Raw genomic sequence first — 14610 nt, 5'->3', positions numbered from 1 at the left:
GAAAAGGCTCCATTCTGGATAAATGTGCTCAAGAATACAGGGAGGCTCCCTCTCCCTCCAACTCTCAGTCAAGGATGATGCTATGTCCCTGCGAGGGACAGGGCATCAGCACTTCTCCCCCCTTCCCCCCTCAAACTCTGTGTTGCAGAGGCTAAATTCCAGGTGAATGCAGCCTGGGGGATAGCGGCTTACTACGCCACACAACCCTTGCCCACAGGTGGGGCTCTGCCCGGGCATCATGGTGTGAAAACAATAGAGCACCAATCTCCCTCACCCCAGCTGGCTACCAAGGCAAAGTTTTCACAGTGGGAGGAGCAAACGGAGGAGGACAGGGGCTACCACCACTGCCAGTACCCTACTGTCTTGAAGCATGTCACTTTAAGAGAAGTGGACCACTATCCCAATCTTTACTCCCAGCCTTAGAGCCAGTGGCTCACAGAGTTTGCCCAGGGGGAGGGGCAGGCCACAGCAACAAAGAGCTCTGAAGTGTTACCCAAGGTAATTGACTTGACTCTTGGAGCAGAGTGTGGAGAAGTTCAAGCCCAAGGGTACCCTTGACAACAATGGTGACTTTGGTGGTGAACAGTTAAGTGGAGCCTGGTAGCTCCATGGGAACAATATAAACCATAGACCAGAGTTTACCATGGTGAACCAGGGAAAGAGACAGCTAATAAGTGCTCTCCTAGGGCCAGAACAAACCTCAAAGACCAGTCTCAAAAACTATTCTTGCAAAGGGGCCCAAATTTAATTGAATAATACTATGGAGAAATATATGCCTTAGGCATTGTCAAAAATAATGAGAGTAATCAGCAGCCGACCAGTGTAGCCTAGGAGATATGTGTGATACCAACAGAGGCAGAGAGCTTACTGGAGAGACCAGGGAAAGAGACAGTTAAAAAGAGCCCTGCTAAAACTACTTTCAGCCCAGTGGTTATTAAACACTGCAGCCCAAGGCTGCACTCTTTGATGTGTAACATCAAAGTCTTCACATCATAGAGGAAATAGATTTTAATGAAATAATTTAGCCAAGTCACTAACCAACTAATCAAACAAGTAATGACAACAATACACCCTGGTGTCCAGAGCTGCTACAATACATTATCTAAAGTGTTCATTTTTCAATAGCAACAACAACACCACAAAATGAGACAAAGTAACAAGAAAGCATGATCCATACATGGGGCAAAAAAGCAGGCAAAATAAACTGCCTGTGCAAGGGTACAGATGTCAGACTTAGCAGACAAAGGAGCTATTATAAATGTGTTCAAAGAATTAAAGAAAATCATAATTTAAAAACAAAAGATCCAGGTACAGTGGCATGTACCTGTAATCCCAGCTACTTTGGAGGCTGAGATAGGAGGACTGCTTGAACCTGGGAGTTCAAGACCAGGCTGGACAACATGAGACCTCATCTCAAAAAAAAAAAAAAAAAAAAAAAATTCCACAAACAAACAGAAGTAAAGAAAGGCAACATGACAGTGTTTCCTTAAAGAGACACTAACAATAAAGAGATGAAAATTTTTAAAAGAACCAAATGGAAATTCTGTAGTTCAAAAGTATACTAACTGAAGTTAGTTATTTACTAAATGGATTAATGGATTGAATATTGTCCCCCCAAATTCGTATCTACCCAGAACCTCAATATGTGACTGCTATAAACTGAATTGTGTTCCCAAAAATTTCTGAAAGCACCAAGAGAAAAACAAATGTGATTTTCAAGTGAAACAGCAGATTTTTATGAGAAAGAATGAAGGCCAGAAGGCAGTGAGATGACATATACAAAGTGCTGAAATAAGCTGTCAACCAAGAATCCTAAATTCAGCGAAATTATCTTTAAGAAATGAGAGACAGAACACTAGAAAAAAATGGTGGAGCAAGGACCTAAGAAAGGTTACCCCCCATAAAAACAGAATAAACTGGCAAAAACTGTCAGTATTTTTTTTTTTTATCCAGAACTCTAAAACCTAACTAGCATCAATCAAGGGAATATTAAGCAATTGAAATAAAAACATATCAGTAAAAACAGTAAGATTTGTAGTGTTTTAATTTATATCAGTCCCATCTCCAGCTCTCCAGCTCATCAGTAGCCTTGGAAATTTAATACCCAATATTGTTGGTTCCAGAGGTAATACAGCATTTCTCTTAAAGCCTCATTTATAAAGAGGAGTCATTATTTGACTTGCCTGGTGGTTCCCTGGATGACCCTACTTGAATGGCTCTTCTTTTTTAACCTCACTTGAATTTACCGAGTGCTAAAAGCCTATCCTAAGGACATGTTATCAAATCTATTACCATCACAGGTGTCTGAGGCAATCGATAACAGTTAGGACAAATGATTGACTAAATAAACACTTAAAACAGAAAACTGAAAAATAATATGTCCACAGGGACTTTGAAAAACTTGGAAATATTCCTGGGAATATAAATGACAATTTATATGCTCAGGACTGTGCACAGCTGTTTTCATGCTCAGGAAGGCCTGAGAAGGCCCTAAGCTGTCCTATCAGGCTGACCTTGAAGCTCTGTACAAGCAGGAAGTGAAAGCTAAAGCAGAGTTGTCAACTACCTAGCTCAATATCGAAGGCATGCCCCAGCATAGAAACAGAATCCTTTGACAAAGACTGAAAGACTTACTGGTTTCAGGTGTTTGATAAAAACTTGGTCTGATTATAAGCTGCCCACTAAACTAGCAGAGTAGAGAATTCCGTGGCCAAAAATCACAGAAATACAGACTTTACAGAATTAGTTTAGAAAAGTCACTAAACAAACAGTGGCAACTACCATACATATACAAAGTGTGCTTGCCAGTCACAAGGGAATTAAATGAGAAAACAATAACAGAGGAAATTAGGGAAATTCACAAATATGTGGAAATAAAACCACACACTTCTAAATAACAAATGGTTCAAAACAAATCACCAGAGTAATTATAAAATACTTTTAGATGAATGAAAATGAAAACACAGCATATTAAAAATATGAAATGAGCCCAAAGATGTGTATAAAAAAACTTTTTAGGTATAAATGCCTGTATTTTTTAAAAAGTAAAACAAAAAAATATCTGAAATAAATGACCTAACCTAACTTTTCTTTTTAAGACACTGAAAAAAGGAATTCAAGTTAACTCAAATCAAGAAGAAATAATAAAAATTAGAATGAAAATAGATCAATCAAAAAATAGAAAAAAACAATAGAAAAATCTATTAAAAGCTATCTTTTTTAAAGGATGGACAAAACTAACAAACATTTTAGCAAGCCTGGCTACAAAAAAAGAGGGAACACTCATGTTACTAAAATCAGAAATGAAAGAGGGATTTTTATTACTTACTTGAAAAAAATTAAAATGAATATAAGGTAACACTTTTTTATATACAATATGTACATACATGCATGTATAAAATGTGTATATAGTATATATAAGTATACAATAAGTACATATGAGTACATGTATATAAATCCACACATTTGATAATGTAAAGTAAATGAACAAATTCCTAGAAAGACCAAACTATCAAAACTCTCTCAAGAAAAAATACAAAATCTTAATAACCTGTGACAAGTAAAAAGGTTGATTAATAATCAAAGAAGTAAAGTTAGGCCCAGATTGCTTCACAGGTAAAAATCTACCAGATATTTAAAAAAGAATAAACGCTAACCCTTCACAAACTCTTCCAAAAAGTAGGAGGGAACTCTTTCTAATTCATTCTATGGGGCCAGTTTTACCCCAGTGGCAAAAGCAAAGAAATCACAAGAAAAGGAAACTAGGGATCATCATCTCTATTGAATATAGATGCAAAAAAATTCCTCAACAAAAATGCTAGCAAATCAAACCCAACCATGTTTAAAAAAGATTTTATACTATGACCAAGTAGGATTTATCTCAGGAACACAAGGTTTGTTTAGAATATGAAAACCAATTAATGTAATACATCATACCAATAGAATAAAAGACAAAAAACACACTATTATCTCAATAAGGAAAAAAATTTACAAAAATAAAAACCCTTCAAGGGAAAAAAAATATCAGCAATTTAGGAATGGACAGGCTTTCCACAACCAGATAAAGGGCATCTGTGAAAAATTCACAGTTAATATCACACCTAATGATGAAAGATTGAACACTTTTCCAAGGTCAGGAACAAAGTAAGGATGTAAGCTCTCACCACTTCCATTCAACATTGTACTGAAGGTTCTGCCTGGGCAATTAGGCAAGAGATAAAATAGAAGGCAATCAAAAAAACAACTAGAATGAACACATTTAGCAAGGATGCAGGAACAAGGTCAATATACAAAAATCAATTGTATTTCTACACACTAACAACGAACCATCTGAAAATAAAACTGAGAAAATAATTTCATGATATCATTAAAAAATAAAACACTTAGTAATCAATTTAACAAAGTATTGTAAAACCTGTGATGTGAAAACCATAAAACATTGTTGAAAGAAATTAAAGACCTAAATAGATGTAAATACATCATATGTTCATAGATCAGAAGACTCAATATACTTAAGATAGCAGTATTTCCAAAATTGACCTACAGATTCAAAACTATCACAGTTAAAATCCCAAGCTTTCTTGCAGAAATTGACATGCCAATCTTAATACTCATATGGACATGTAGGAACCCAGAATAATAAAAAATAGTCTTGAAAAAGAATAACAAAGTTGGAGGACTCATATTTTCCAATGTCAAAACTTATTACAAAACTATAATCAAGCCAGTATGTTACTGGCATAAGGCTAGACATATAGATTTAGATAATACAATTGAGATTACAGAAATAAACTCAGATATTTATAATCTTTTTTTTTTTTTTTTTGACAAGGGTGCCAAGAGAAGTTCAATGGCAAAAGAATAGTCTTTGGAATAAATGGTTCTGGGACAACAGGATATCTGCAATGAAAAGAGTGAAGTTGGATCCCTTCCTTACACCATACACAAAAGAACTCAAAATTGATCATACATCTAAATGTTAAGAACCAAAAATGCCAAGTTCTTAGAAGAAAATATTGGAGCAAATCTTCATAATCTTAGGTTGGTCAAAACCTCCTTAGATATTACACAAAATCACATGTGACAAAAGGAAAAATATTTCACTGGATTTCATCAAAATTAATTTTTTTGTGCTTTAAAGCATACAAAGAAAATTAAAAGACAAACCACAGAATTGGAGAAAATATTTGCCAATCTTATATCTGAAAAGGGATACGTATTTAGAATATATAAATGTCTTATACAATTCAATAATAGAAAGACAATAACTGAATTTAAAAAATAGAATCTTAACAGACATTTCTTTAAAGAAGATATAAAAATGGTTAATAAGATCTTCACCAAAAAAGTGCTCAATATCACTATCCATTAGGGAAATTCAAATGAAAACCACAGTGAGATACCACTTTACAACAGATTACTATGGTTACTATTTAAAAATATGAAAAATAACAAATGTTGGTAAGAATGTAGAGAAATTGGGACCCTTCCGCATGTCTAGTGGGAATGTAAAATGCTGTAGCTGCCAGAAAACAGTATGGTGGTTTCTCAAAAAATTAAACATAGAATTAACATTTGATTTAGTGATTCTACTTCTGTGTACCCACAGACACACAAAAAAAATTGAAAGCAGAAACTTGAACAGGCATTTTTGCACCAATGTTCATAGCAGCATTACACACAATATTCAAAAGGTGGAAATAGCTCAAATTTACATCAACAGATGAATGGATAACAAAATGAAGTATATCCATACAATGAAATATTATCCAGACATAAAAATAAATGAGGTATTGATACATGCTAAGCATGGCTGAATGAAAAGTGCCAGACATAAAAAACCATATACTGTATGATTTCCTTTTTATGAAATGACCATAATAAGCAAATATATAGAGGCAGAAAGTAGATGAGTGGTTTCCAGGGGTGTGGGTAAGGGAGAATGAGGAATGACTGTTATTGGGAAAAGATTTATTTTTGAGGTGAGAAAAATGTTCTAATGTTCTAAAATTGATTGTAGATGACCACACAACTTTGGTAACACATTAAAACCTACTGAGTTGTACACTTTAAATGGATATGGTATTCATTTTATGGCACTTGAATTATATCTCAATAAAGCTGTTATAAAAATAACAGAGCCTGGATCTCTGAGAGAGGAGCCAGTCCCCCACCCTCCCATACACACATGTAGAGCTTCAGGTTGATGAGGAGTGACTAGATAAGGAAAATGCAATAGTTTTGTAATGTGCAAGGAGAGAAAATGGGAGAGGTGCTTCCTTTTTCGTATGGATCCATGGTGGAGTGTTCTCGGAGGAGTGCCTAGTAACAATGCAAGATGACTACAGAGGAGGAGACATGTTTAAGCAGGAAAAAATCCTCAGAGAAAATTCACCCAGTCCCCACATTCTGACATATATGTGCACATGGGGAGACTGAAAAATCCCAAAGGGCAGAGGTATCAAAATGACATAAGGTCCACAAACATGCCAAGAACACACACTGGGGAAAGGACATACTCTTCAATAAATGGTGCTGGGAAAACTGGATATCTATATGCAGAAGATTGGAACTAGACCCCCATCTCTCACCCTATACAAAAATCAACTCAAAATGGATTAAAGACTTAAATGTAAGATCCCAAACTATAAAATTACTAGAAGTCTTAGCCATAATCTAGGCAAAGATTTTATGGCTAAGACTTCAAAAGCACAGGCAACAGAAACAAAAATAGACAAACGGGTCTATGTTAAATGAAAAAGCTTCCACACAGCAAAAGAAATAACCAACAGAATAAAGAGACAACCTATAGAATGGGAGAAAGTATTTGCAAATTATTCATCCAACAAGGGACTAATATTCAAAATATACAAGGAACTCAACTCAACAGCAATATGTATGTGTGTGTGTGTGTATGAATGATAAGAAAATAGGAAAAATATCTGAATAGATATTTTTCAAAAGAAGACATACAAATGGCTAACAGGTGTACGAAAAAATGTTCAACATCACTAATCATCAGGAATAAGCAAATTAAAACCACAATGAGATATCACTACACCCAAATTAGAATGCCTATAATCAAAAGACAAAACAATAACAAATGCTGGCAAGAGAATTCTCATACTGTTGGTGGGAATGTAAACTAGCACAGCCACTATGGAAAATAGTACGGAGGTTCCTTAAGATACTAAAAATAGAACCACTATAATATGATTCAGCAATTCCACTACTGGGTATGTATCTAAAAGAAAGGAAAGCAATATATTAAAGAGATAGCTATACTCTCATGTTTATTGCAGCACTATTCACAATAGCCAAGTTGTGGAATCAACCCAAGTGTCTATGACTGGATGGATAGATAAATAAAACATGGTATATACACAATGGAATACTATTTGACTATTATAAAGAAAGAAATCCTGTCATATGCAGCAACGTGGATGAGCCTGGAGGACACAATGTTAAGCAAAATAAGTCAGGCACAGAAAGATAAATACCACATGTTCTCACTCATATATGGGAGCTAAAAAAAATTGAGCTCATGGAAGCAGAGAGTCAAGTTGTGGTTTTTAGTAGACGGGGAGGGTAGGAGGGAGGGGAGGATGGTGAGCGGTGGGTTAATAGATACAAAATTATAGCTAGATGGGAGGAGTGAGTTCTGATGTTCCACAAGGTTGACTATAATTTATTGTATATTTTCAAAAAACTAGAAAAGAGGATTTTGAATGTTCACAACATAAAGAAGTGATAAGAGTTTGAGGTGATGGATATGCTATCACTGTGATTTGATCATTACACATTGTATGCACATATCAAAATATCACTCTGGATCCTATAAATATGAATAATTATTTTGTGTGAACTAAAAATAAAAGGCAAAAATATAACATAAGGAATGAAGGGCATAGTAGTACTGAAAAGGGTTTTGCAGACCTCAAGGCTAGGGCAATGGATTTCAGGCACAAATAGTAGAACATGATGCAAAGCCCTGAGGAATGCATTTCTTGGTTGTTGATGCAGAGGTCACAGAAGGTGACAATTGCAGACCAAAGGGAATGAGGAGTCTCAGGAGGAATCAGTGAGAATTTGCTGTGCCCTACAAGAATAATCATGGTGCTGTGCAAGTTACTCCTGAATTTAAATAGCATTCTGGAGAGAAGGAGAGAATAAGACTCTCAGAGATTACAATAGTCTGGATAGGAAATTCACATTTCGGGCCAACTAAGTTTATATTCTGAGAAACACTAGGGTGTTACCCAAAGAATCTGAGTGCACCTGGAAGAGACTAAGTTTTAAAACCAGAATGGTCTTTCTGGTTTACCATGAATGCAGGAGATTAATTTTTATTTTCCTGCTGTTAAGTCAAAAGTATTGTTGGTAAACCATTGAGTTCAGTTAGAGAGAATAGAGAAATTACATCCTTTCATCACTGTGTCGGATGAGTAAACTTTAAGCTCCCTACCATCTATCAGGGAAACAGAGTCCCCAAGGAACGGTCATGAGGTGGTGTTCTTATGGCCAGCCAAGCAGGCAGATACAGGGTGAAGTTTAGAAAACAAGCGTGCAATAGGGAGAAGGCAATGGCTGGAAGTCAGCATGCTTGGGATTGAGTGTGGTGATGCCACTAACTGGCTATGTGACTTTGGACAACATGACTGAATCTCTTTTGGAACTCATTTGCCTGGCTTGTAAGGGAATCAATAACTGGATCACTAGTAAGTTTTCTTCCAGAGCTACAAGACTGATTCTCAAGTCTTATATGTCCAATGGGGAAATGTCTGCCCCTTCTTGGCCAAGTTCAAACTGGTATTGTCTTCTAAGAGAGAGAACTCTCTTGTCTTTCCTTGGCCGGATTTGGAAGCTGGGCTAAGTAAGGACAGCCAGACTTAAAGTGCAAATTACCTGTGATGTACTGTCGGCTCTTGATTCTGCAGCTACATCTTGTAATTAGCTCAGGATTACACACATCGCTGTGACAGATGAAACAGTAAAAGGCGGCTCTGGACAACGAAAGCAAATCCAGAATGACTTATGTGAGGCTTAATACCACGGAGTCATGGTGCTGACTCAAGTCTTCCTCCCACGAAGTTCTATGTGCTTTAGTGATTTCTCCCCATAAAGTAATTTTTTAAAAATTACCTTTTGACTTCCGCTGAAGATTCGGCAATAAAGAACCCTAATGAGTTCTTACGCAGCCTAACTTGTACAGGTGGATTTAGGATCAGACCACTGGAAAAAGAAAATAAAAGTATAGTAATTTTTCTCTTTGATTTTGGTGGCAATATTTGGTGCTTCATCCTGTCATTACCAATAGATTCTCTAAGTTGCCGAGTTAATAGGATTCAGTCTTCTTTTATTGCCAAACACAGTGGAAAATGTGAATTGGACTATATTTAATCCTTTGATTGCCGCTAATTATGCTGAGAAGAGCCAAGTAACAACTTGATTGCTGAACAGCACATACAGCCAAGCCGAGGGGAAGTTCCTCCCTGGATTGTGTCTTGAATCTGAGATGCTCCAACTAGCTCAGAAAGCTAATTTAAGCTATCAGATGACAAACAGACCAAGACCACACAGTTGCCAGGCTCGTGGTCATACTAGTGGTGTTCATGTTTAGGCCACCTACTATTAATATTTAAAATTAAATTACATTCTAATTAACCAGCTGAATTAAAAAGTCTCCTTTATTTCCATATGCAATTTTTGAAGTTGTACATTTCTTTGCACTTCATTTTTGTCTACTTTGGTTGCAAGATTTTTGGGAACAGAAACCATGTGAATTATTTTTATTTTTAACATGACTTGAACATTTGGATTCTCTACTTGCTTATGGTTTATGTGTTTGAAAATGCTGTCTTATAAATTTCTATCATGACACCCCTTGATACAGTACTCTGCTGTCTCTAAGTCACCCACATTTCCCGTTTTGTCAGGATCTCCCACTTTTATTTTTTTTATTTCAGACCCCCACTGTGATGAGGTCTTGTAACTCGATAACTCCCTTCACTTCTTTTGTGCATGGTGAAAGTACTCCTTTCTTCCTTTAAAAATCATTCTTCCTTTTACATTCATATAGAAATGAGGTCAAGCCTTAATTTTGGCACAGCTTATTCTGTTGGTAGGATACTCCAGAGTTAACTTGCAAGTGTTAGAGAATCCTTACAAAAAATAAACGTGTTTGCACAACAAAAGCTCTTCAGCTCTATGCCAGGAGTGGAACAAGACTAAATATCTGTGTTCAGATAGATTACTGCTGAAGACGATGGATGATATTTTCTGAGTATTTACTGACTTATATTAATGAGTGGAATAATTGGTTTTAACTTGGACAGGAAAAGAACATGGATTTGTGGTCCCCTAAATATTAATACTATTGGTTGATGTTCACTAACTAGCAGATATATGCTTAGTTGTGTCCTTTTGTTTTTTAAAGGGAGTACAGTCCTCTGAACCCATGTTAAGTATCTAGGTATGAAAAGACACTGTCTCAATAATACATATTTCTGATTTTATTTGAGAGAAAAGATGAACTTCTTTTAAGGCTTTTCCCAAACTGACATGCTTGCTTTATCCTCTCTCTGTTCATGAATCACGGCCCATTGCTCTATCAGAGAATATTTGTCACTGGAACAAACTCACTGCATTATCTGACTAAGGTCAGATCTGGCTCCCTTTCAAATTATTCCCTAAGACAAATCCCCTCGTGATTATCCAGGGCTTTTGCAAGTCTTAGAGTCTATTCAAGTGCATCAATTAGAAGAAGAAACAAAAGGTGAGAAAAGATAGATTTTCCCCAGAATTTAAATATACTTGCCAAAAGCCCAGCCATCAATATGTCCAATCTTCCTTATACCCATAGTGGCTGTGGTAGGTTTAGCCCAGTATGGTGATCAGAAGCGCAGCCCCCAGATCAAGACTGTCTGAGTTCAGACCCTGGCTGTGCCACTTGGGAGCTGTGAGGTCGGGAAAATTATTTAACTTTTCTGGGCCTCACTTTTGCTCCTCTGTGAAATGGGACTAATAACACCCAGTAAAATGGGACTAATAATTGTACCCATCTCACAGCATTGTTGTGAGGGTTCAAGAGTTAATGTACACAAAGTACCAACAGCAGTGTTGGTCGTGAAGTAGCAATCATGTCAGAGATTGCTATGATCAATGTTTTTGCTAAATTGGGATTTAATCCCATTGATTCAGCTGACTTTTCAGTGAGAAGCCAAAGTAAAATCTGTGTTGGAGCGGGTTTCTCTTTCATTGGCAGTAGATGTGTACTGGTAAGCTATACTAGGACCTTTTGAATCTACGTGAAATTAGTTGCTTGATAAATATTCGTGTTTCTGGTCTGTGATGTTCTAACAGTCATCTTAATAAAGTTTACAGAAAATGATATTAGAGTTGGAAAGGATCTTAAGAGCATGAGGTTGTACTTTCCAAGTGACAGTGAATAAACTGACTATATCATGAAGACTTAAGAAAAAATTCCCAGCCCCTTCCCCCCATTGGAGATTTTGCTTTTGCCAAGTCGGAAATGGGGTTTTGGAATCCACATATCTTTAAAATTTTGCAAATAATTCTGACGTATAGCCCAGGTTGTGGAAGTCCAAAATTGTTACTAAAACCCAAGCAAATATTGGGCCAGCCTGAAACCCAAACTGCCTGGCTTATGATTCTAAGACTACCTTTATACTCTGACTCGCGTCCAGTAGAGAGTCCAGTTTTGCAGATGTTACATTCAGAGGTTTAGATTTGGAGATTTTCTTGAGCATGGCAAGATTGTTAGATAGAACTTAGCCAGCCAGGCAATACTATCTGTTATTCTTTCCTTACAGATGTGCTTTTCACAGTATCTCACTGTTTTTTTTTTTCTACCCAAGATACCTTCTACATTCTCTCAACTCAGATCTTTTATTCTTTCTAACCTTTCATATAAAATCATAAAGTCATTCATTCATAGTCCATCTGACATAATTTAAAATTATTAAATTTTTAGTGTCTCCCTATAATTATAGGATTCCTGGTAATGCCAATTGTAGAGCTGGAAGGGGTCTTAGAAATGCATTCACTTGACTTCCTCATTCTACAAATGAACTCTTCTTCAAGGCCATAGGGCAAGCAAATCATAGTTAGGTTCAAGATCTAGTCTGTTGATTCCAAAGTAGTGAGAGTTAATTTTCTACTAAAAAGCACACATGAGGCAACATAATAGACTTTCTTGCCCCCCATCCCATTTAAGCACCCACTTTTTCTTATTTTTCAGCATACTTTATCCGTATAATCACTGATTCTTTTTTCCACTTTTCTCCCATTTATGTTTTGGTACATTCTGTTTGTCTTGGATTTTCTTTTGTATTACACGATGACTTCTCTTACTTCTCATATTATCCACTTACGGGTTCTCAGGAAATGCTAGTGTTCTGGTGATGTTACCTTTTCCTTTACCTATCCCATCCACGGCAGACTTGGTCCAGTGGGCCAGTCAAATTCCTATCTCCCACATTTGGCAGCTTACTTTTTAAGGCTAGAGTTCGTGGGAACATTTTTTTCCAAATCATTCTATTTCATAGTATTGTTTCATGGTCAAGACTTACAAGATCTGATAATACCATTAAGAGGAAAAGATCTGAGAAGGTGATCATTTCTTCTCTCCTCTGCTCCCGAGAGAGAACTGGGGCGGGGTCACACTAGGGTGGGCATTGTGTCCCCCGTCATTAGAGACAGCACTGAGTGCACGACAGTGGCAGGAGCCTGGCTGTGCAGAGGCTGGCTCGCAACCAGTGGCAAAAAGCTTAGTTATGGCTGTATCTCTGGAAAAAGACTTAATCTCAAAGATTCTAATAAAGAAAAAAACCTAGCACCACTTGTATTAATCTGGCTGGAATTGGAGACGATTCTTCTAAGTATCACAAGAATGGAAAAACAAACACCACATGCACTTACTCATTAATTCCATTAAATTGGAACCAATTGATCAACACTTATATGCACATGTGGAAATAATTCATTGGAAATCAAGCAGGTGGGAGGGAGGAGGAAAGGATGGGTAAATTCACACCTAACCGGTAAATGCACACTTTCTGGGGGATGGGCACACTTATAACTTTCACTCAGATGGTGCAAAAGCAATTTACATAACCAATACATTTGACCACTGTAATATTCTGAAATTAAAAACAAAACAAAACTGAAGAGATAGGAAGCCTCATTCGTACCAGTAACCACCCTGAAAGAGGGACTTGTGTTCGATGGCTATCAGCATGATTTTCATCTTCACAAAGCAGACCCTGGAAAGGAAGACAAGGCGTTGTAAGGAAAGGAGGAAGGGCAGGGTGCTAGTCGGCAAGACTATGACTGACACTTCACACCCTGTGCCTGGGAGACAACCAGCATCCTAGCAGAGGCAAGAACTCCCACATGTGGAAGTTTCACTTAGAAGTGAATCCACCGGAAGTGACTGATAACCAGGGTGCCCACTGGGACAGAGATGAAATTGTACCCCACAGACTGCAAACTCCTAAGTTGCAGGGACTCCGAGTTATTCATTCTTATATTTTCCGCATTTGTAACGGAGCCTGGACTGCAGTGAGCCCTGGATGAACACTGTTACTTGAAGAACGAGGAAAGGATTCTGTTGAACTTACCGGGCAACTTCAGGGAAACTCAGTCCAGCAAAGTCATCCGAGAGACGTTGAGTGAAAATTTTGTTCTTCATGCCATTCAAGAAATGTCTTTTCCAGGGCTGCTTCGGGGAAATCTGGAATACACAGTTATGCCACATGAAGTCCAATGACATGGGATATAGGATGTTATAATCCACATTGTGAATTACACTAACCGGCAAACTAGTCTCCATTGCATTTAGATTAAAAAAAAAAAAAAAAAAAAAAAGGAGTGCATAACAGAAGAATGTTAAAGAACTAAAATTCTAACATTTTTTCAGCTATTTTCGCCAAAGCGTTGAGGATGAGGTGAACACATCATGACTTAGTTTCATCCCAGATGGCATTCCAAGTTTTCTTACTGGAAATCAGGATTCTTCTCTCTTGTCCACTCCCAATTTCATCAAAGTGGACTGGTTTTTGAGACAGCAAACATAATATGGGAGGAATAATGTGGAATCTAAGTTGTCTCTCTCTGGATAGCGCCGTTCAAGATGGGTTTTAAAACATTTTAGTTTTCTACTAACCACATACTTCAAAGAAAAAAAATATCCATGGCTTCCTCCAAGTGTCAGCACCCTTCATAGGGTCAAAGAACTTGCAGAGCCATCCTGATCCACGGAAGTGACAATGTAGCAATCCAGGGTGACAGCAGGTTTCTAGGGAAATGTGAGATGTGAAAGGAGAGGATGTCTTTTTAAAAGGCTAAATTCAGCCCAAGAGGGAGACCGTTGGGAACTCACTGCTGACATTTGTGTAAGGTCCTCCTCTCGTCCTGCCCCACCTGCTGCCGTGACAATCGCCACCACCCTGCTCTGCGACAGCAGGGCGGGCTCCTTAAAGCCCAGAATCTCAGAGGCAAGCATGGAGTTTCTAAAGCTTCTAGAGCACTGCTGCTGGGCAGGGATATGACTGATTCAGAAATTCTCAGACAGTCGTCATGTATTTTGGG

At 37.4% G+C, this 14610-nt stretch overlaps 1 protein-coding gene across 1 annotated transcript in view; it reads right to left on the bottom strand.

Moving 5' to 3' along the window:
• KCNU1 (potassium calcium-activated channel subfamily U member 1) overlaps positions 1-14610 on the bottom strand; it is a 124187-nt gene that overhangs the window by 67020 nt on the left and 42557 nt on the right. Inside the window, 4 exon segments of the mRNA XM_069485045.1 lie at positions 8905-9002; positions 9142-9231; positions 13212-13283; positions 13641-13753. Coding sequence (XP_069341146.1) covers positions 8905-9002; positions 9142-9231; positions 13212-13283; positions 13641-13753 — 373 coding nt within the window.

Source organism: Eulemur rufifrons, chromosome 12 (assembly GCF_041146395.1).
Source record: "Eulemur rufifrons isolate Redbay chromosome 12, OSU_ERuf_1, whole genome shotgun sequence".
Taxonomy (NCBI): domain Eukaryota; kingdom Metazoa; phylum Chordata; class Mammalia; order Primates; family Lemuridae; genus Eulemur; species Eulemur rufifrons.
This window is presented reverse-complemented; position numbering and strand designations above follow the sequence as displayed.